Source organism: Nematolebias whitei, chromosome 2 (assembly GCF_014905685.2).
Source record: "Nematolebias whitei isolate Nwh7 chromosome 2, NemWhi1, whole genome shotgun sequence".
NCBI lineage: Eukaryota > Metazoa > Chordata > Actinopteri > Cyprinodontiformes > Rivulidae > Nematolebias > Nematolebias whitei.
This window is the reverse complement of record NC_056499.1, coordinates 29,462,577-29,483,129: the sequence shown is the minus strand read 5'-3', so window position 1 is coordinate 29,483,129 and position 20,553 is coordinate 29,462,577. Positions and strand designations below refer to the sequence as shown.

Here is a 20,553-nt window from a genome sequence, read left to right as displayed (position 1 = left end):
TCCCCACTAGCTCAGGAGCCAGGCAGAAGGAGAAATCCCACACAAGACAGGCTCTAGAGCAATGTGGATATCCTAACTGGGCCTTCCTGAAAGCAGAGAAGAAACCCAAACAGGACTCCAGTCAGCCAACAGGTGAAAAGGAGGAACCCAGACCCAGACCAGTGGTCATTCCATATGTTGAGGGGGTATCAGAGAAACTGAGACGTTTATTTTCTAAACATAACGTCCCAGTGGCTTTTAAACCCCAAAATACATTACGGCAAAGACTGGTTCATCCCAAAGATCCAGTCCCCCGGCACAAACAGAGTAATGTTGTGTATGCTGTTCAGTGTCAGGAGGGCTGTGATCAGTCTTACATCGGGGAAACTAAACAGCCACTGGTCAAAAGGATGGCCCAGCACAGAAGATCAACATCATCAGGCCAGGACTCTGCGGTCTACACTCATCTCCAGGCCAGCGGTCACTCTTTCAGGGATGAAGATGTTCACATCCTGGACAGAGAGGAACGATGGTTTGAGAGAGGAGTAAAGGAGGCCATCTTTGTGAAAAGAAACCGTCCATCATTAAACAGGGGTGGAGGCCTCCGGGTTCAACTGTCCCCCTCTTACAATGCTGTGATTGCTAGTATCACTCAGCCCTCTGTGAGTAGTAAACAGCCATCAGTGTGCTAATGATCCATTGTTGGGCTGATGGTCCTTCTTGAGCATGTGATCAGTTGGTTTTGGTTGTCAGCAGCAAAACTGGTTGATCCACTCTGAGAAGGTGCTATTTAAGAGACTGAGCTGAAAACAGCACCTCAGACTGAAGAAGTCTCTCGGACGAGAGACGAAACGTTTCTACATTTTTTGTTGTTTTGCTTTGTTTTGGGTTTTTTTGAATGTCCAGAGGACCAGATTTAACTTTTTTAGATCATGTCCAGAAGGCGTTAGTGATAGCAGGCTAAGCTAGGCTAATCTCCAACGCGCGTTAAGTTTTCGCTTCAAAATGAGTACCCATGATCGTCAGAATGTGACTGAACAAGCTTCCATAAGCGAAGAGAAAGCAGATGACATCGCTGATAAGAGAGAAAAGACTAATTTGCTGGTTTGGAAATGGTTCGGCTTTCTTAGATCCGATAAATTGCAGGTTTCAGTCAGTGTGCTGCAAAATGTGACAGAGAGTCGTTCTAACTAGCGGTGGGAGCATCTAACTTGTTCCACTTGAGAGAATTTGATGAGTCACAAGATGAAGCACAATAAAAGTTTGAGCCAATGTGTCCCTGAAACACCCCCAGCGCTGCATGTTTTTTTTTTTGTGTTTGTTTGTTTTTATCATTTATTCATTCATTTAAAATAAAATAAATTCATCAGAAAGAAAAAAAACTGAATGAAAAGGTTGAAGAAAGAAGAAAAAAAATTCTTATCTGCCCCTAATTAAAAAAATACAAAATTACTACAAGCAAACAACAACCTTGACTTGAACAATCTCCAAACTGAAAACAAAAAAACTTCAGGTATCCTTCACCTGGCACTATACTTTCCCAACAACTTTATCATCTTTTTAAACATATACATTGTTTTAAATTTTTTTATGGTGATATCAAGTCAATTCCATAATTCTGTTCCCTGAATTACAACACAGCTCCTTCAGATTAGTTCTAAATGTAGGTTTTACAAACATTTACATTCCCTTAAGTTATATTGACTCTCCTTTTTTATATTTATCCATCCATCCATCCATTATCTTTACCCGCTTATTCCATTTTGGGTCACGGGGGTCGCTGGTGCCCATGTCCAGCAATCACTGTGCGAAGGGCGGGGTACACCCTGGACGGGTCGCAAGTCCATCACAGGGACACATAGAGACAAACAAGACAAACAACCATTCACTCTCTCACTCACACCTAGAGACAATTTAGAGTTACCAATCAGCCTAACATGCATGTTTTTGGTCTGTGGGAGGAAACCGTAGCACCCGGAGAAAACCCACGCATGCACGGAGAGAACATGCAAACTCCACCCAGAAAGGCCCCTGGACCGGGGTTTGAACCAGGGACCTGCTCGCTGAGAGGCAGCAGCTCTACCAGTTGCGCCACCGTGCTGCCCCATATTTAACTAAATCATAACATTTTAATAATTTCTATTGATGAAATAATATATTTGTTGGGTGACCATAGCACTTCATAATACTAATAATTCTTATGTCTTTTTTTGTAAAAAATAAAAATAGGGTTTGTAATTGTTCTATTTCATATGGAACAATCATTACATTATACAGTATATACAAAGCTTTGTCATTCAAAAACTCTTTTACTTTATACAGTAATGCAACAGATTTTTATTTTTAAGTATTTTACATGAGATCTCCATGTCAGCTTCTCATCAATAACGACACCCAAAAAGTTTATTTCATTAACAACGAATTTCAATGCTGTCAATTTTAAAGTTGTTGTTTAAAGTCAAAACTATTAATATTGACAAAGTTGAGAATTTTAGACAGTGATTTCAATTTTTTTGAAGGCTAAATACAAATAAAAGGTGAACATTAATTTATTTGTATAGCTTGTAGTTTTTCTGAGGCTTTTATATTGTTTATATCGATATTGAATTATATCGTTATCGACTGAAATTAAGAGATATATCGTGATAAAAGTTTTGGCCATATCGTCCAGCCTTGTACCGCAGAATAGCGAGAAGTAACTTGATGTCGTTGAATTAGTGCGAACAGCTACTGGTAAAGAATAAATTATTTTAATTCAAGAGATGAAGGTTGGGCCGAAACAAAAGTTTTTTAAGGTAGCAAATAGATATTCCCACTCCACCCGATCAAATGCTTTCTCAGCATCAAGTGAAATCGCAATCTCAGCATCTTGGGTAGAGTGGGAAGAATATATTATATTAAATAATCGTTGCACATTGTAAAATGACTGTCGACCTGGTATATAGCCGATTTGATCTGGATCAATAATTTTGGGAATAATTGTTTCAAGACGTCTGGATAATACTTTTGTAAGAATTTTATAGTCACAGCAAAGCAAACTGATTGGTCTGTAAGAACCGCATTCATGGGGGTCTTTGCCCTTTTTATGTAACACTGTAATGATTGCTTGAGTCATAGATTGGGGGTAATTTCCTCTCTTTAAGAATTTCTTCAAACAGTTTTTCAATAATAGGGGAGAGCTTAGATGAGAATGTCTTCTAGAATTCTATAGGTAGTCCGTCAGGACCAGGTGATTTTCCATTTTGCATTGAAGTGATAGCTTGTATAATTTCTTTATTTGATATTTTGGTGTCCAAGTAAGCTTGATCCATTGAATTAACTTTGGAGATGTTTAACTGTTCAAAAAAGGATTTGATCTCCAGAGGACTGACAGGGGCCCGTGATTTGTACAAATTAGTGTATAACTCCTTGAATTGTTCATTTATAGTTACAGGATGAGAGGATAATTGCCCTTGAGTTGTGTGAATTTCAGCAATAACATTGTTTGCTGCAGCTTGTCTCACATGGAGTGATAATAATCTGCATATTTTATCACTGTGCTCAAAATAAGTTTGTTTAGTCTTGAGTAGGAGTTGTTCGATTTGTTCAGTTGAGTGATTATTATATTTTGCCTGCAACAGTAAATGTTGTTTATATAAATTTGGATCAGCTGAGATAGCATATTGATCATCAAGATTTTGAATCTGGTCCGATAGATCAGCAAGAAGACGACTACGTTTTCTTTTTTCATGAGCTGCGTATGAAATTATTTGTCCTCTAAGATATGCTTTCAAGGTTTCCCAGATCGTAATATATGATATGCCTGGCGTGGTATTAATTTCCATGAAGCAATCTATTTCATCAGCTATATATTTTTTAAATGAAGTATTGGCCAGTAATAATGGATCCAACCGCCATGAACGACGGTTTACCACCTCATCCGAGAAACACATATTTAACTGGACGGGGCAATGGTCTGAAATCACAATACTGTGATATTGGGATTTAGTGACAGAGGGGAGAATTCTGCTATCTACTAAGAACAAATCTATTTTTAATTGAGCTTAATGTACAAAACCCAGCTAAAATTAAGTCTTTTATTTTGGTTTCATTTCAGGTATTAAAAAAAAATCCCAGAAATAATCAATTATTAGAGGAAAAAAAGGCAGTAAGAAAATATTTTATAGATACAAAATTAGATTAAGCAAAAATATGGGCTCCTCTAAGATTTCAGCTCCAACTGTAGCTGTAAAACATGTTTGTCATTATTATTATTATTATTATTAATTTGTCCATCTGTGTCCATTTGTTCATTCATTCAGCCCAACCATTAGGCTCTATTCAATCATAGTTGATTGAGTCTGTTGTCTTATCTTCAGTCCTAAATAATAACACATATGAATGTAATGTGAAAACATGTAAAAACAGTGTTTTTGGTTTTTTCAGCACCTTAATCCAGTGGTTCCTAACCCTGGTCCTTGAGGAACACCATCCTGCATGTTTTAGGGTGCATTCACACCAGCCCTGTTTAGTCCGCTTTAATCAAACTCTAGCTCGTTTTCCTAGAAAGTCTGGTTCGTTTAGGGAGGTGTGAACGCGCCATAGAACTCTGTCACGGAACAAAAAGGCGAACTCTGGCCCGGGCTAAAACCTAGGTCTCGGTCCAGTAGAAGAGAACTCCAGCGCGGTTCAAGTACAGTGTGAATGTAAACAGACCGGACCCCGCTCCACAGGATAAACAAACATGCATTTCTCTGACTTTATATGGAGCCGTCAGCTGCCTTGTGTGGAAAAACAATATTCTCCATGGTCTTCTGTCTCATCTTCTGCTCATGCTAAGTCCATTTTTGAAAAATGACAAATATAACTCCTAAAACTGCTAAAACTTGATGCCACTTTGTTTTTTGTTTTTATTTACAGAAGAAGAAGAAGATGTGTCTTCAGAGGTTTTTGTGTCGTTTCTTTCAGTAGTTCTTGGAGCAGCGCCCCCACAGGCGAGCGGGGGAATAGGTTGGTTCAACAGGTTGGCTCGACTGCACAGTGCAGTGTGAATGCAAACGCACCAGCTCAAATGTAAACAAAAGGTCTTGAATATTGGTCCCCAACCGAACCGAGTCTACCGGACTATCAGGTGTGAAAATGACCTTAGTTGTTTCCCTGCTTTGACACACCTGATTTGAATGAATGGGTGAATAATAGATCTAAAAAAAGTTAAATCTGGTCCTCTGGACATTCAAAAAAACAAAACAACGCAAAACAACAAAAAAATGTAGAAACGTTTCGTCTTTCATCCGAAAGACTTCCTCAGTCTGAGGTACTGTATTCAGCTCAGTCTCTTAAATAGCACCTTCTCAGAGTGGCTCAACCAGTTTGCTGCTGACAACCAAAACCAGCTGCTCATATGGTCAAGAAGGACCATCGGCCTAACAATGGATCATTAGCACACTGATGGCTGTTTACTATTCACAGAGGGCTGAGTGATACTAGCAATATCAGCATTGTAAGAGGGGGACAATTGAACATGTAGGCCTCCACCCCTGTTTAATGATGGATGGCCTCCTTTACTCCTCTCAAACCATCGTTCTTCTCTATCCAGGATGTGAACATCTTCATCCCTGAAAGAGTGACCGCTGGCCTGGAGATGAGTGTAGACCGCAGAGTCGTGGCCTGATGTTGTTGCTCTTCTGTGCTGGGCCATCCTTTTGGCCAGTGGCTGTTTAGTTTCCCCAATGTAAGCCTGATCACAGTCCTCCTGACACTGAACAGCATACACAACATTACTCTGTTTGTGCCGGGGGACTGGATCTTTGGGATGAACCAGTCTTTGCCGTAATGTATTTTGGGGTTTAAAAGCCACTGGGACGTTATGTTTAGAAAATAAATGTCTCAGTTTCTCTGATACCCCCTCAACATACGGAATGACCACTGGTCTGGGTCTGGGTTCCTCCTTTTCACCTGATGGCTGACTGGAGTCCTGTTTGGGTTTCTTCTCTGCTTTCAGGAAGGCCCAGTTAGGATATCCACATTGCTCTAGAGCCTGTCTTGTGTAGGATTTCTCCTTTTGCTTGGCTCCTGAGTTAGTGGGGACGCTGTCTGCTCTGTGGTACAGAGTCCTGATGACTCCTAACTTGTGCTCCAGAGGGTGATGGGAGTCAAACTGCAAATACTGGTCTGTGTGCATGGGTTTGCGGTACACCTCAGTTTGCAAATGTCCTCTATCAGAGACTGAGACCTCACAGTCCAAGAAAGCCAACTTGTCATTTTTTACATCTCGTGTGAACTTGATGTATTTATCCACAGAGTTGATGTGGTCAGTAAAATGTTGGACTTCCTGAGATTTAATTTTAACCCAGGTGTCGTCAACATACCTGAACCAATGACTTGGTTGTGTCCCTGAAAAGGACGTCAAGGCTCTCTTTTCTACCTCCTCCATGTACAGGTTGGCAACAATAGGAGAAACTGGAGACCCCATAGCACACCCATGTTTCTGCCTATAATACTGACCCCCATATGTGAAGTAGGTTGACTGCAGGCACAGTTTCAAGAGTTGACACAGTTGTTCTGTGGAAAGCGTGGTCCTGCTCCTCAGAGTGGTGTCTGATTTTAATCTTAAACTGACCACCTCTACTGCATCATCAACAGGAATACACGTAAAGAGTGATGTGACATCAAAAGAGACCATTGTTTCATCAGTCTCCATGACAACATCCCTCACCTTATCCACAAAGTCCATGGTGTTCTGTATGTGGTGTTCTGAGCTGCCAACTAAAGGGATGAGTACAGATGCCAGATATTTGGAAACATTGTAAGTGACAGAGTTAATCATGTTAACGATTGGTCTTAAAGGTACACCTTGTTTGTGGATTTTAGGTAAACCATACAGACTAGGTGTGGCCTCCCCTGGGTACAGTCTGTGGTACAGAAAACGGTCAATAGCCTTGTCCTGCTCCAAAATTTTCAGGCAATCTATTAACTTCTTCTTGTAACCACTTCCTGGATCTCTTTTCAGAGGTTCATAAGTGATTTTAAGTCACTAAGGAGTGTCATAACTTTCTCATGATAATCTTTCTGGTTCAAAATCACTGTGCACCTTCCTTTGTCTGCTGGGAGAATGATGATGTTTTTGTCCTTGCTAAGAGTGGTGAGTGCATCCCTCTCCTCTCTACTGATGTTGGAAGGTGGTGGTTTGGCATTGCTGAGGCAGGATGAAACTTTGATTCTGAGCTGTTCTGCTTCAGCCTCTTTCATTTTGTTGTTGCGGATGGCTGATTCTGTGGCTGTGATCATCTCCACCAGAGGAATTCTACTTGGTGCAACCGCAAAGTTCAGTCCCCTGGCAAGAATCCCTGTCTCCGGCTGGGTGAGCTGTCTGTCAGATAAATTCTTCACCCACTTTTCTGTCTCCCTGGCATGTAATTGACTACTGGAGTGTTGTCCTACACTGAATGTGTTGTTATTGGAATTTTGAATGTTTTTTTGAATGTCCAGAGGACCAAATTTAACTTTTTTAGATTTTTCTACCTAGATTATTGAGCATGCATCAGGTGATTAATAGACTTCTGCAGACCTTGATGAAGTAATTAAATCACTGAATCAGGTGTGTTGGAGCAGGAAACAACTGAAACATGCAGGATGGCGTTCCTCAAAGACCAGGGTTAGGAACTATGACAGTTCATCCTAAACAGCTGATCAGTACTGATGCTTATTGTTTGCGTTAAAACAAGTTGTGTGTCTTTGGTAAAGTGGTAGCTCTGCCTGTCTTGGACATTGCACTCATTTTCTGTATTTTGCTTTTTGCCAGTTTTGTTAGAAGCTGGGTTGTGCATCGTTTGTTGTTCTGCAGGGTTTTGGAGTCTCGTAACACTTTTTTTTTCTGAAATGTGACCATATGTCAAACTGCAAGTGCCCTATTTAATGTCTTGAATGAAAAACGTACTACACTGGACGTGAGGAATATCAGCTGGGTTTTAAAGCTAGTTGCAATCTTTCAGTCCAAGGGAGAAGCTCTGAATCTTTTTGAATATTTTAAGCTTCCATTATTCACAAAAGCCTAATATTTTAGCAGACCACTTCAATTATATCAACACAAGAATTCAATTATTACTGCCTAAAACAGAACAGACCTTTTGGATTTCAGGAACTACAATATTCACACTGAATTCAGCTGATTCAAATGTTGCAGGACAACACAGCAAATAAACTAAAACATTCTCCAATCGCGCAGAGACTAAAGAAATGCAGTAACATTTGTGTATAATATATGTGATAGAAGGGATTTTATTCCATGTCTCCTTTCTAATATTTTGGTCTTGCCATCAAATCATCCAGATTGTAACTGGAATAAATCCTTGAATACTCCAAATACGCAAGGAGTCTGTGTGTAACTGAGTGTGTTCTAACCTGACAGTCCAGGGTAAGCTGGGATGGATGTGGGCGTGGTGGGATAACAACATACAGGCTGTTACAATGCTAAATTTAATTACGTTTATAGAAAATATACATACAGGACAAAATGCATAAGCCTACGTCAGCTCAGGTTAAGAAGGTCTTTTGGGGGAAATAGCAGAAAAGCTTTAGATGCATTTAATTAACAAGGGATTTTCTGTTTCATTTGCTTTGTTTTCCATTTTTGTTTCATTTCATTTATTTTTTTATTTTTGATAAAACATACAGTTCATGTAAACCAGCCAAATAAGTCAATAACATGTATATGATGAAGGAAGATGACCACCTCCTCCTACATTTGGAGTTTGAGATCTGGGCTCTACAAGCTGCTGAGGTCCAGAGAGGGTTAGATTAGAGTCTGGATCTCTGCCTCCTCCCAGTCCTGATGAGATTAGGAAAGTACTAAAGAGCTCTGGGGGTGAGGGGAGGCAGAGCTCCGAAACACTGAAGCTGAAGAGAGGAGGGGCACGGCAGTGGGGCAGGAAGAGAAGGCAGAGGGCGCTGAATTCTCAGTGCAGATGAGGGAGAACTTTGAGCCCACAAGACAAGATTTGTCATGACGATGAGCCCGTTTTTATTGACCTTGTGCTCAGTCTGTGTGCTCGCGTGTCATGCTTCTGGTGTTTTCAGTGAATTCTGATAAAGGAACAATGATTTGAAAAGTCATCCCTCATGTTCAATCCCACAGGCAGGCTCATCAGAAGAAAAAAAAGGTCTAGTTTATGCAGGAACGGACCACAATGACAAATCTACACACGTTAGCGCCCCTGACATCCTCCATAAAGCTATCCGTTTGCTTTTGTTCATAATGAAGTTTCTTAATATCACCTTCTGCTTGTTTATGCTGCAAGTGAAATGTCCTGAATCTCTGACTCTGTTCAGTGGAGTTCTTCTAAAGTTGTGATCTAACGTGTGAAACCTTTGACCGTGTTAAATGTTGAACATGACATGAGTGTGCTGTAACGTTACGAAGCTGCATGAGATAAGGATTAATCGGACTCTCTCTCTTTCAGTAAACCATGCCGAGCTGATGCTGAAGTAACAGCAGCTGGCAGTGGGAGTATGTGTTAAGGATTACCTCCTGAAGTTTTACTTTGAGCCCACGGATATTCCCCTTCGACTGTTGGGAGGACTTTGCGTCAGCAATGGGGAGGAAGAAGATTCAGATCACCCGGATTTTAGATGAGAGGAACCGACAGGTCAGTGTCCCCAAGCAAAAATAAACTTGTGTACGTATGTTCTGTGTAAATGAGGCTGCAGTAGTGTAGAAGTTACTCAAATCTTTCTCTGTGCGAGAGAATGGTTTTAAGTTGGAAAAACAACAACCAACTGCAGTTTTTGTTGCTGTTTCAGTTTGATGATGTGGAGTTCTTGAGCCAAAACAAGTCCCAATGAGTTCTAGCAGATGCCAGTTAACATTTGATCGTTGCGTCCATCCATTTTTAACATCCACTGCTGAACAGATGCTGCTGCAGATGCTGCTTGAGTTAGTTCAAGTTCAAGAATCTTTATTATCCCCAAGGGGCAATTTGTTTCACAGTCAGTAGTCACACAAACCATCCATACTAGACAAGACATTAAGACATTAAAATAACAGACTATCATTGTTCGTTGAGAAGCCTGATCGTTACAGGGATGAATGAGTTTATCAGTCTGTTCGTTCTACATCTGAGCTGCAGATACCTGCGTCCAGATAGAAGCAACCTGGACTCACCATGGAGTGGATGATCAGGATCTGCCAGAATCAGCCTGGCCTTGTTCACTGACCTCGCCTTGTGTAGGTCAGTAAGGTTCTGTAGGGGCTATACCAGCAGTTTTCCTGCACATCCTGACAATCCCTGAGAGTTTGTTCCTGTTTTTGCACGTTAAAAGTCCAAACCAACAGTTGAAGGTGAAAGTTAAAAGTTATTGTAAAGAACTGACACCACACTTCAGATACAAACCTCACAACGATGAACCCCGAGCACACAAGATGATCATCCGTGAAACTAATTCAGATGCTTGTTCTTTAAGGAACCCATTGAAGAGCATCTTTAGTTCTCCTCTAAAGCTTCTGAAGCATCCTTTAACGTCTGAGAACGCAGAGTGCCCAGCTGGTGGCGAGGCCAGCAATTTTGGTTTAGCTGGGTTCGAACAGCACCCTGTCATTAGCAGGGCGGGTCAGCGTCAGGGACACACAGCGGCCTTCTCTCCTCACGTCTCTTAGCGCAGCCACACCGCTGCCCACTGGAATCCCTCACTGTCTGTCTCCTATATATATATCAGCACCAGCAGCACAACAAATACCAGCCTGTCTGGCAGGAGGGCGCAGGCTCTGGAAATAGAGATGTGGCTGGAAAATAAATATCTGGGATGATGTTTACATTTGATGTTTGGGCTTTTTTTTAAAAAATTTTTTAGATATACACTACTTGAGTTGTCTGGTGTGTACTGTCGCTGATGCTTGTCATATATTTAGCTTCTGTGCTTTATTTTAGGAAGTCATCTTGTGGTTTTCTTTTCATCTGTCAAGCACATCAATTATTTTGACAGGTGGTCAGGCTTTTTAAGTTTATCTCACAGTTATGCAGAATATATCACAACAACATTACTGTCTGCCAGAACACATAAACAAATCATTTTGAAATCATGTTCAGGCGATTTGCACTGTGTTTTATGAACAAATAATATCTTACCTGTCAAAGATAACACTCTGGATAGCTTCTCTTTTAGATTTTAAATCTGACCAGACTGACAAACTAACAGGGAGTGCTTTTACATCAAATTTAGATTCTTCAACTGAATGCAGAGCATTTTCCCATGAAAAAAAAAGACAAAATTATTATTATAGAATTAATGAATTATCAGAATTAATTAGAATTTAGGGATGCACAATAATGGATTTTTGGCCGATATCCGATATGCCAATATGTTAAAATTTATTTAGCTGATAACTGATACTAATACTGACGTTTTTTTCCTAGACCTACTTACAGAGACTACATAACTTTCTCTGCTGTGGAATTAAAATACTGCATTATTCTGCATGGTTTTTGTCAATTTGGCCTGCTACCAAATGCAGATGCCTAAAAGGGGGCTGAAAATCAACTTGGATTATGTTTAGTGTCAAATTTATTTATGATATTTACTCTCTATAACATGACAACACTCGAACAGTCATTCAAAAACAGCATCTTTTACATCTGTGATTTATTTAGATGGAATGGCCGATGTCCGATATTTAACTTTATTGCTAATATCGGCTGATACCGATACATGCAGATAACATCATGCATCCCTATTAGAATTATAATATTTTGTCCTAACCCAGCCCTCACACATGCAATACATTCACAATCACAACCATTCTCATCGTAAAAGAAGCATTTTTCTTACACATTAAGATTGCTTGAAGCATCATGGAATATAATCAGTTAAAGAATAAATACAGTTTCTGTAAGGCACCCACCTGTCTGAGGAGTGTCACAGCAACGCGTGAGGCATGTGGATTACTGGAAAAGAGTTTTTCTTGATGAATAAAAAATATTTTTGTACAGCATTCAGATTAGGAAACATTTGTCTTGATGCATGTTTGGATTTAGAGGTTAACCTGTATGGCTTTAAGAAAACATAATGATATTACCTTTGATTTAAAATTATGGCATGTCAAGTTGTCCTTTTTATCTATTCACTGCATGCTGCTGCATCCATATATAGATTATTGGTAGTGTTAGATTTACCTATTAAAATATTTTAGGAGGCTCAGTTAATGTAAATATTTTGATCCACCTGATTGGTTTTGGTTCCTATCATATACAGAGGTCTCAAACAGGACTCAGTCTGTCCATAAGATGTCCTCAGATCTGCCTTCAACAGGTGTCCTTAGGGGTGGGTTATTGTCTTGCCCACATTCTGCGTGGGACTGCACTGTTTATGGTCCCCATCCTTTAAACATTATGAACAAAAGTACATCCAGAGCTATGTTTTAGCTAACCTGCCTCCAAACAATGAAGCGCACAATAGACAGAAGCCTGCATAAGAGCCGCTGCCTGCTGACTGTAACAGAGATTTCTGCAGGCATTTGATAAACTGTATCAGGAAAATGTTTCCCTAAAAGTGTGTTTTGTGTTTTTATCACAGGTCAGGTCAGGTGGTGGGACATGATCTACTGGTATGTCTGGTGGACAATAGCTTGTAATGGGTCTGACAGTGGGCAGTACGGTGGCACAGTTGGTAGAGCTGCTGCCTCTCAGCGAGCAGGTTACCTTGGTTCAAATCCCAGTCAGGGGGCCTTTCTGGGTGGAGTTTGCATGTTCATGTGGGTTTTCTCCGGGTACTCCGGTTTCCTCCCACGGACCAAAAACATGCATGTTAGACTGATTGGTGACCCTAAATTGTCCCTAGGTGTGAGTGAGAGAGTGAATGGTTGTTTGTCTTTACGTGTCCCTGTGATGGACTGGAGACCTGTCCAGGGTGTACCCTGCTTCAGTGTTGGCTGGACATGGGCATCAGTGACCCTGCGACCCTAAAAGGAAGAAGCGGGTAAAATATAATGGATGTATGGATGGATGGGTCTGTCAGGCTAAACATCCGGCTGTGGATCTGCTAAACTGGACTCGTAAATGCTTCAGTTTTTAAAAAAGATGCCATTTTCTTTTACATAGAGCAATTTAGTCAAGTCAAGTCAAATTTATTTATAGAGCACATTTAAAACATAAACTGTTACCCTGATGCATGCTCAATAATCCAGGTAGAAAAATCTACCGAAACGTTTCTACATTTTTTGTTGTTTTGCTTTGTTTTGGTTTTTTTTGAATGTCCAGAGGACCAGATTTAACTTTTTTAGATAAACTGTTACCAAAGTGCTTAACAAAAATATCACAACATCAAATAAAAAGTAGCAAGATATATTTACAGCACATGGAATAAAAATATAAAACCAAAAACAATTAGAAACAATGAAATGCTAAATCAGATCACGATGTGTCAAAAGTCAAGGAAGTAATAACAAAAAGCATAAACTTGATCAGAAACAATGAAATACTAAATCAGATCTGATGACCTTGTGTTAAAAAGGAATAATAACAAAAGCATAAACAGAATCAGCATCAATAAAAAACTAGATCTAAATCCGATCACCCTGTGTTAAATGTCAATGAGTATAGGTGTGTATTTAGGAGAGCTATAAAAGCAGAGACTGAGGTGGCCTGTTGAATGTTGATGGGCAGATTGTTCCAGAGTTTAGGGCCCACGACTGAAAATGCTCGATCTCCTCTGAGCTTCAGCCTGGTTTTTGGTATGGCCAAAAGCTGCTGATCTGATTATTCCAAAGCCCGAGAAGGAGTATAAGGATGAAGAAGGTCGGAGAGGTATAATGGTGCAAGGCCGTTAATGCACTTAAATGTCAGCAGGAGAATTTTAAAATCAACTCTGACACGCACAGGAAGCCAGTGAAGAGAGGACAAAACTGGAGTAATGTGCTCAAACCTGCGCGTTCCTGTTAGTGTCAAGATCAGGTGGACAGGAACGAACCCAGTTGTGCAGACAGGACTCAACTCGGCAGATTAAAAAAAACTAAATACTTTAATGGCAAAATAAAAAGGTAACAAAACAATAAGCTGACGTGGCAGCAAAACTTACATGAACCAGAAGACTCAGGGAGAAACTCACAAGGACTCAGGAAGCTCAGGGAAAACTCAGGAGACGCAGGAAACATGAAGAACCAACGAATACGACCCGACAAAGGAACAACACAGAACAGGAGGCTTATATACAAGGACAAGACAAGACGTGATTACAACAGGTGTGACGAGACAAAGGTGGCAACAATTAAACTGACGAGGAAACACTAGGGAAACACAGACACAAACAGAAACAGCAAATGGTACCATCCTTACAGTTAGTAGCTGAGCTGCAGCATTTTGTACGAGCTGGAGACGTGAAAGTGAAGCCTGACTAACCCCAACATAAAGCGAGTTACAGTAGTCCAGCCGGGTTGTAATAAATGCATGGACTTTCAAGGTAGGATCTGGACAGAACGGACTGAAGCTTTGCTATTTGCCTTAGCTGAAAGAAGCTTTTTTGTAGAACAGAGTTGATCTGTTTATTAAACTTAAAGTCCGAGTCTAACACTACCCCGAGATTGGTAACCGACTGCTTTAGATGAGGCTGAAGGGAGTGCAGGTTTACAGGATCAGTGACAGTGGTAGAGCTTGGGTTAAACACAATGACCTCAGTCTTCTGATCATTAAAACTCAAGAAGTTTGCAGCCATCCAAGTCTTGATGTCATCAAGACATTTTAGCAAAGGGTGGATGGAGCAGGAACTGTTGGGTTTTAAAGGCAGATAGATCTGAGAATCATCGGCGTAACAGTGAAACGAAATACCATGTTTCCTCAGGATTGACCCCAAGGGGAGCAGATACAATGAGAACAGAAGGGGTCCAAGAATGGAGCCTTGTGGGACCCCACAGGAAAGAGGGACAGAAGCAGAAAAATGATTGTCAAAGTTAACACAGAAACTCCTGTCACCCAGATACGAACGGAACCATTCTAGCGCCACCCCTGTAATCCCAACCCAGTGTTCTAGCCGAGACATAAGGATGCTGTGATCAACAGTGGCAAATGCAGCTGTAAGGTCGAGGAGTACCAGGATCACAGACTGACCAGAGTCATCCGCTAGCAGAATGTCATTACAGACCCTTAGTAAAGCTGTCTCGGTGCTGTGCAGTTGTTTAAATCCTGACTGAAAAATCTCAAAAATTCCATTTACATTCAAAAACTTGGTTAGTTGACTAAAAACTATTTCCTCCAAGATTTTAGAAAGAAATGAAAGTTTTGAGATTGGCATGAAGTTTGAACAAGCTGCAGGGTCAAGTCTGGGTTTTTTAATTAATGGAGTTACCACTGCATGTTTTAAAACATCAGGAACAACCACACCTGTAGCCAAACTGCTGTTAATAATGGCAAGAACAGAGGGTCCAGTTGACGGTAGAATCTGTTTAAAAAATGCAGCAGGGATGGGATCAGCAGGGGAGCCTGAGGGTTTCATGTGACCAACGACCTCATTTAAAAATGAGAGTGAGATGGGGTCAAAGTGACTGAAGACTGCTGAGCAGGAGACAAGAACTGAAGGGTCGGCTGTGGAGTGTGGAATTGATAACCTAATTGACTCAACCTTTTCAACAAAATGTCTGACAAACTTATTACAGGTGTCAACAGAGGCCTCAGTGGTGGCAGACTGAGGCACGTTTAGAATGGTGTTAATGGTGTTGAAAAGAACACGGGGGTTGTGACTGTTTGAGTTGATAATTTTTGAGAAATATATATTTTTTTAGAACCATTATTGGCATACTGTTCTTATTATGTTATTACTTTTTTCAGTTTGGTGTAATTGTGTGAGAAAGACATCAGTGATGCAAATTGTTGTTTTATTTTTTAGGGGGTTTTGCCTTTTTACGGTACTGTTGTAGTCCAGTTTGTTTCATAGCAAATGCCTGTCTTGAACTGACTTTCTGTGCTCTTTAAAGAGAAGACATTATGACATGTAATAAAAAAGTCAGCTTATTGTGTCAAAATAAAATAGGATAAATATATATTAAAATTCCTGTAATAACTAATTTCTTAAACTGGACTATTTTTGGATAATAAACTAGTCTTTTGAAAGGTTTATATGTGTGTTAGAAACAATAAAGACATGTCCCATCATTGTGCTCTTTATGATGCTTTTAACAAGGTTTGAGCTACAAACTGCTTCAGTGAATCTGCTCTGCGTCTAACACATTAAAAAGGTGAGGTTTTACAATAATATATATATATAAAAAAACATGCTCAGAAAAATGCAATGATTCACTGCAGGGAGTGTGAGCTGCAGACTGAAAAACCGTTGATGATTTCATCAACGGACCATCATCTGTGACCTGTGGGGTATGTGTGGGCTGTGTTAGAGCCGTTAATGGGCCACTCCAAACAATATACTTTATTTTTTTGTTTCTGAGGAATACGGAGGTGTTGGCTATGATGGTTTTTCTTTCACATGCTGCCAAACAAGACACTTACAGAAAAGTGCAATGAGTAGGTTTCTGCAGCAAAGAAGAGAATTCTTTCGAGCTGTCAAATCAGACAAATGATCAGAAATGTTTTTGTTTGTAAACATTTGTGCGTTACTACTCTGCAAGTTCCCAACACAGAATGCACACATCATGTCTCATGTCTGAGACTTACTGGTCCTGTTTCCACGAGATGGACTCGTCAGATTTCATCATTCATTCAGTCATAGATGGGTGGATAGATTCACTCATTGATGTGAATCCATTTTGTCAGAACTTGTGTCCTTCTGACATTTAAAATCTGCATTTTTAGTCCATTTTTAGTTAAGGAGTGGTGGAACAGAGGTTAGAGAAGGGGGGCCTGTGATTGGAAGATCGCTGGTTCAACTCCCGGTACTGACAACATCAAAATGTGGGTGGGAAAGGTGAAGTGCCCACACCTGCCTCCACCCTCATTTGCCCCACTCTGGGCCCTTGAGCAAGGTCCTTAACCCCCACCATCTGCTCCTTTGGGCTCTAGAGTTGCATTCATGCCCAAAATATCCGACCCAGCCCCAACCCGTAGCCATGATTTCTGAACCCCACCAGACCCATCGAATTAACAGTAATTACAGGTCCAAACACCCCCCCCCCCTCCCGACATTTTTAATTAAGCTTTGACAGCTTAAATAGTTATTAAGGGTCGACAGACGTGCATGGCTGAATAAAAGGGGCAGAAGATAGGAGCTGAGGGGGTGTTTGTCTTTTCTTGGCTGTCAAGGCACATTCTGCATTATTCAGACACGGACCCTGCTCTGACGTGTCTGCTTTGGAATCTCACCTGTTTGGGTCATCGGCTGCACGCGTCCGCTGAGTGCAGCGGCTGAATGAACGTCCATTTGGGTGATGGATCGCTGCCTGGCAGTACAGTCCCATCTGAAGCTTAACTGAACTTTGTTTTAACTCTTTCAAGGCCCGTCAGCTCGCGGTGAAATGGCCACATGCGACTGGTGATTGTATGGCAAGCCATGTTGCTATATAATGGGATCGCGGCTGATCCACTGATGCAATCAAAAGTCAAACACCAACCCAGTCCGCCCATCCAGCACATTATTACGGCCCGGCCCAAATTTGGGTTGAGCTGGGCTTCGGGCCCGGGTTAAAAATTACATCTACCATGCGCCCTAGATAGCAGCTCTCAGCTCCACACAGAGGGCTGTGGTAGCTCGGTGGTCGGTGGTTGTGTCAGGAAGGGCATCCAGTGTAAAAACAATTGACAGGTCTTCATGTGACTTAGTTTGCTATGGCAACTCCTGAAGAGGGAGCAGCCGAAAGAAGGAAAAAAAGTTTTTTTTTCTAAAGAGACATTTTTCTTGTTTCTAGCAAATATTAATTTATTTTGCTTTGGGGGCGAAGTTTGTTTAGTGCCCACTGGCTTTAACTGCTTATTGCATCTGAGAATTATTACACGTTATAATTTGTTATCTGTAGTACCATTAGAAATACTTGTTGATTAAACTGAGCAGTCACAGGCCATCAACTCTCATCTTGTTGAAAACTAGACTCGTTTGCTTTTTTTTCCCCAGGTGACTTTCATGAAGAGAAAGTTTGGTTTGATGAAGAAGGCCTATGAGCTGAGTGTTCTGTGTGACTGTGAGATCGCCCTCATCATCTTCAACAGCTCCAACAAGCTGTTTCAGTACGCCAGCACTGACATGGACAAAGTCCTGCTGAAGTACACCGAGTACAACGAACCCCACGAGAGCAGAACCAACTCAGACATTTTAGAGGTTAGTGCAACAAAAATGGTAACTAATGCCAGAGGATGCTTAAAAAAACATCCTATTCATGTGCTGGCTGTTGTGGGGCCGACTTCAGTCAGGTGAAACTTGCAGATGAGTGCAGTATGTAAACATGGATCACATGCGTATTTGCATGCTGCATGCACCACGCTTTGCATCGACACTCGTGAAATGGTAGCACAGTTATGCAGAAGGACTTGATTGTTTTTGCTGTTTAGTAACAGAGAAAACATATTTTTAAAGTCCATTCTGTAAAATAGAGAAGGAAATGACTGCAAGTTCAGTTTTAGAAAGATCGGTTCCTGGTAAGTTAGACTTCGACTTTCTCTGTTAATTTGTTCCTGCTTTTGGTCTAGTTTCTCAGAAAATTTGTGGAAATTTGTTTTATTTACAAACTTGACTGAAAGCACTTTTTGTAGAGGGAAATTTAGTTTAACTTGACCAGATCGGTTCTTTCTACTGAATGCCCACAGCATACAAAGGAACACACCACTGATAATTATAATAAATAAGTATTCATTGTCTTACATAAACTGTATCTTTATCATGTGCTTGTAATTTGCACTGGTGTTATACTGGATGGTATTATAAATGCCGTCCATCCATTATCTTTACCCGCTTCTTCCTTTTCGGGTTGTGGGGTTCACTGGTCCAGCCATCACTGTGCAAGAGGCGGGGGACACCCTGGACAGGTCTCCAGTCCATCACAGGGATAGAAATGAGACAAACAACCATTCACTCTCTCACTCACACCTAGGGACAATTTAGAGTTACCAGTCCTCCTAACATGCATGATTTTGGTTTGTGGGAGTAAACCGGAGTACCCGGAGAAAACCCACGCATGCACAGAGAGAACATACAAACTCCACCCAGAAAGGCCCCCGGCGGGATTTGAACCGGGGCGACCTGTTCACTGCGAGGCGGCCCATGTCTTATAAATGTGTTTGTTTTTATAATTACAACAAGCGTAGTGTGTGTAACCTAACACTGGTTGCCATTTTCAGAGGATCTTATTTTGTTAATAAATTTGGGATGGATGAATGGAAATAAAATTATCCAAATGTAGATTGTTTATCAGAACTAAAGGGACTTTCTACAAACACTTGTGTTTGAGTGGAATCCTGTGCCATTAACAGAGTGTTATACCCACTTTCAATTGTCAGGTTCTCTTAGCAGTGCAATCCTGTTTGTTATGGCACACACGTTTCCACTGATAGTAAAAATAAAAGATCAACATGATGTATGTTTCAATAGTTCTTTTAAAGCTACTACTCCATATTTGTCTTAATGAGAGCCTGAGTTTAAAGCTCTAACCTTCTCTTATACAAACATACCAATGCATATTTGTATTTTTGTTACATATTAGGTAGAAAACACGTAATTCTCTGAAAAATTAACCTACATCTCCGGCAATTGGTTACCTCTATACTTCAATTGTTTGCTTTTTAACTTTGCATTTTTTTCTAAGTTTGGCCATTTTTCTTCTGTTGTCCTCGCCTTTAAGTAAAGTCCAAACCAGTCCCACATTAGCAACTTGCACTTCAGCATCTCCAGGTTCATGTTTGTGAAATGTATAAAATGCATGATACACCATGTGACAGGACATTATATTCAAGATTCTTTATTTGTCATTCACACCACATGTGGTACATGTGGTGGAATGAAATTATGTACACAGGGTCCCAGTTACATCCAACAAAAGTATTAAAATGTAAAAGAGAAACAGTAATAAGATCTCAAATATGAATTAAGAAAAACGTTAACTAAACACACTCTGCACTAGTAGCATAGAAACAATACGTCGAACAGCAGCACGAACATGAGTCTGTGTGAGCAGATGAGCATGAATGAACACAGCAACGTGAAACGGATCAGCAGCAACATGAACCAGATCAGCAGCAACATGAAACAGATCAGGAGCATGATGTGATTTTTCACAGTGAACATCCTGGTTAGAGATTCATGAGTTTAACAGCCTCAGGATAGAAGCTGTTCCTCAGTCTAGTGGTTCTACACTTAATGCTCCTTAACTTCCTTCCTGAGGGGAGCGGGGCACAAAGTGTGTGTGCTGGGTGAGTGAGGTCTTTCATGACGCAGGTGACCCTCTTCCTACATCTGGAGGTGAAGATGTCTGTGATGGTGGGGAGACTGACTCCAACAGTCTTCTGTGCAGCCTTCACCACTCTCTGCAAAGCTTTTCTTTCTGCAGCTGTGCAGCCTCCATGCCACACGTTGATGCTCGAGCACAGGATGCTCTCCACTGCACACCTGTAGAAGGAGGTGAGGACTGAACTTCCCAGACCAGCTCGTCTCAGCCGCCTGAGGAAGTAGAGTCTCTGATGA

General features: G+C 40.9%; 1 protein-coding gene across 1 annotated transcript in view; it reads left to right on the top strand.

Moving 5' to 3' along the window:
* LOC119430177 (myocyte-specific enhancer factor 2A) overlaps positions 1 to 20,553 on the top strand; it is a 72,860-nt gene that overhangs the window by 24,382 nt on the left and 27,925 nt on the right. The window contains exons 2-3 of the mRNA XM_037697618.1: positions 9,417 to 9,602; positions 17,995 to 18,198. Coding sequence (XP_037553546.1) covers positions 9,549 to 9,602; positions 17,995 to 18,198 — 258 coding nt within the window. The 5' untranslated portion in view covers positions 9,417 to 9,548. The remainder of the gene's footprint in view (positions 1 to 9,416; positions 9,603 to 17,994; positions 18,199 to 20,553) is intronic.